The following is a 3,212-nucleotide window of genomic DNA, read 5'->3' as shown; positions in this document are numbered from 1 at the left end:
TCTCTATATAAATCATATATATATACACACACACACACACACACACCAGGCTTACTATAGGTTGTAAGTAATGTTAATACTACTATATATAAATAGTAATCTCATATAAAATGTAAAATATGTGAAATAAAACAAACGTCACATATGTTTTTGTTTATATTATCAATATTAATATTAAAAATGAATCAAACTAATATGTTACAATGACTCGTGCAGCTCTAACCAACTCTTTTCATAAACACATTCTTCCTCAAACTGAAGAACTACACGGATTACATCTGGGTTCCTGTATTGATGACTGAACAGCACTTACAGAGCTTTCGAGCACAGCTTCACTTTTCATTGTGCTGAATCAGCAAACAAGAAAACTTTAGGAGGCTTTTGAGAGCGCTGCTTCCCTCTCCTGCCTCGAGTGTCTGTGAACTTGGTGAACTTTGGGCGCGTGCCAGTTCAGCCAAATTAACAGCCCAACGTGACAATGCGAGGATGAATTAAGCGCACAGGCACCGCTGCATTTTACCCTGCGCTGTACAATTAGGGAACAAAACTCCTTTACAAGCCAACAAGCGTAAACAATAAGTGAAGTCGTCCGTTTGGCAAGCGCTTTCTGTCTGGCGTGTAATTGTCTGAGTATATAATAGACAGCGAGTCCTGGGGTTTCCTTAATACCGTCAGACAGCAAAAGTCTACTGACAAGAAAAATGTTCAAATAAAAACATGTCTTCTAAACGTTCAGCACAAATACTACAGGACATATGAAGAGTTTTGAAGGAAAAATGAACCTCTTCCCCTCCGCTGAAGCTCACAAACTAGTGCACATATGCAAATATTTAAACGTGAATGAATACAGTCCAATAAATCTATCTATCTATCTATCTATCTATCTACCCACCCACCCATCCACCCATCCATCCATCCATCTATTAAATGATATCTAAATAAATACATAAATAGATAACTATCTATTATGAAATAAATTACATAAATATCTATCTATAAAATAAATTATATAATTATCTTATATAAATTAATTATATGACTAAATGTCTATTAAATAAATTACATAACAACTAATATGAAACAGATAAATGAAATACCAATCTATGAAATAAATTATATAGCAACTAACTGAAACAAATAATTTATACAACTAAGTATCAATTAAATAAATAATAAAGTATATAATTATCTATTAAATAAATGATATAACAACTAACTACCTATGAAATAAATAAATAAATGATATAACTAAATAACTATGAAATAAACAATGAATTATACAACTAACTAACTAACTATGAAATAAACACATTATATAACTAACTAACTACCTATGAAATAAACAATAACTTATAAAACTATCTATGAAATAAACACATTATATAACTAACTAGGTAACTAACTAACTAACTATGGAATAAAAAATAACTTATAAAACGATCTATGAAATAAACATTATATAACTAACCAGCTAGCTAACTAACTATCTATCTATCTACATATGGAATAAATAATCACATATAAAACTATCTATGAAATAAACACATTATATAACTAACTAACTAGCTAACTAGCTAGCTAACTAACTAATTAACTACCTATGGAACAAATAAATACTGATTAAACTATCTATGAAGTAAACACATTATATAACTAGCTAGCTAGATAACTAACTAACTATCTACCTATGGAATAAATAATAACATATAAAACTATCTATGAAATAAACATTATATAACTAACCAGCTAGCTAACTAACTATCTATCTATCTACATATGGAATAAATAATAACATATAAAACTATCTATGAAATAAACACATTATATAACTAACTCGCTAGCTAGCTAACTAACTAACTAACTAACTAACTAACTATCAATGGAATAAATAATAACTTATAAAACTATCTATGAAATAAACACATTATACGGTATAACTAACTAACTAACTAACTAACTAGTTAACTAACTAACTACCTATGGAATAAATAATTACTTATAAAACTATCTACACTCTTAAAAATAAAGGTGCTTAAAAGGTTCTTCCAGCGATGCCATAGAAGAACCATTTTTGGTTCCACAAAGAACCATTCAGTCAAAGGTTCTTTAAAGAACCATCTCTTTCTTACCTTTTTGTAATCTGAAGAACCTTATTTCGCCACAAAGAAGCTTTTGTGAAACAGAAAGGTTCTTCAGATGTTAAAGGTTCTTTATGGAACCATTTAGACAAAAAGGTTCTTCTATGGCATCGTGAAGCACCTTTATTTTTAAGAGTGTATGAAATAAACACATTATATAACAAACTAAGGAATAAAATAAATAAATTATATAATTAACAAACTACCTATCAAAATAAAATAAATAAATAATTAATTAAATCAAATAAGTGGAAAAACTATAGTACATGTTTGTGAAGATTTTTTAAAGGAAACATTAAAATCTTCCTCTCGGCTGCAGCTCACAAAGTAGTGTTTGCAAGTTGATGATCTCAGGCGTGACTCCAGAAACACCCGGCAAAACGAGTCACAAGACTGTAGTAAGAATTAAACAGAGCAGAGGGCAAAGATCCTGCTTCACCTCGCTCTTACGTGTGTGTGTGTGTGTGTGTGTGTGTGTGTTTGTGTGTGATTTGTGCCAAACCACTACCCTCTTATTACAGTGATTTCACTTCTCCAGAGCGGCTCCACTGTGGCTCATCACCCCCCTCCACACACACACACACACACACACACACACACACACACACCGCAGCCCCCTGCATGTACACTGCCATTAGGGCTTCTCTCGATGAACTCGCCTGGGTCATAAAGCCCGAAGCTTAAATTTACCACATCATCACATTCTCTCATACAACATCCCCAAATACGTGTCATCAGCTCTACTCTGTTCTGATTGGCCGACACGAGCGTCCCTGAGCTTTGATGTTTCAGGCAGCGTTGAAGAATCAGCGCTTTCAGTTCAGGAGAGTGAATCTGAACAGAATCTGGCCACAACATACAGGAAGCTGAACTGCAATCGGAATTGGAAAGACAAGGAAAGGAATTTACTGAACTGTACATTTACATTTATTCATTTAGCAAACGCTTTTATCCAAAACAATTTACAAAATAGGAACAAAGAAATTTGTCAAACGGCCAACAATAGTTGGAATACACAATGCAGGTTTAGACAACTAGATTTATTATTATTATTATTTATTCATATTTTTTTTT

At 32.1% G+C, this 3,212-nt stretch overlaps 1 protein-coding gene across 1 annotated transcript in view; it reads right to left on the bottom strand.

The window, feature by feature from the left end:
• LOC107668643 (uncharacterized) overlaps nt 1-3,212 on the bottom strand; it is a gene marked incomplete at its 5' end in the record, with an annotated part of 23,514 nt that overhangs the window by 5,108 nt on the left and 15,194 nt on the right. The window contains one exon of the mRNA XM_016460588.1: nt 2,145-2,149. Coding sequence (XP_016316074.1) covers nt 2,145-2,149 — 5 coding nt within the window. The remainder of the gene's footprint in view (nt 1-2,144; nt 2,150-3,212) is intronic.

Source organism: Sinocyclocheilus anshuiensis, unplaced genomic scaffold (assembly GCF_001515605.1).
Source record: "Sinocyclocheilus anshuiensis isolate Anshui unplaced genomic scaffold, SAMN03320099.WGS_v1.1 scaffold2477, whole genome shotgun sequence".
In the NCBI taxonomy this organism is placed as follows: domain Eukaryota; kingdom Metazoa; phylum Chordata; class Actinopteri; order Cypriniformes; family Cyprinidae; genus Sinocyclocheilus; species Sinocyclocheilus anshuiensis.
Note: the sequence above shows the minus strand (reverse complement) of the source record. Positions and strands in the feature narration are given on the sequence as shown.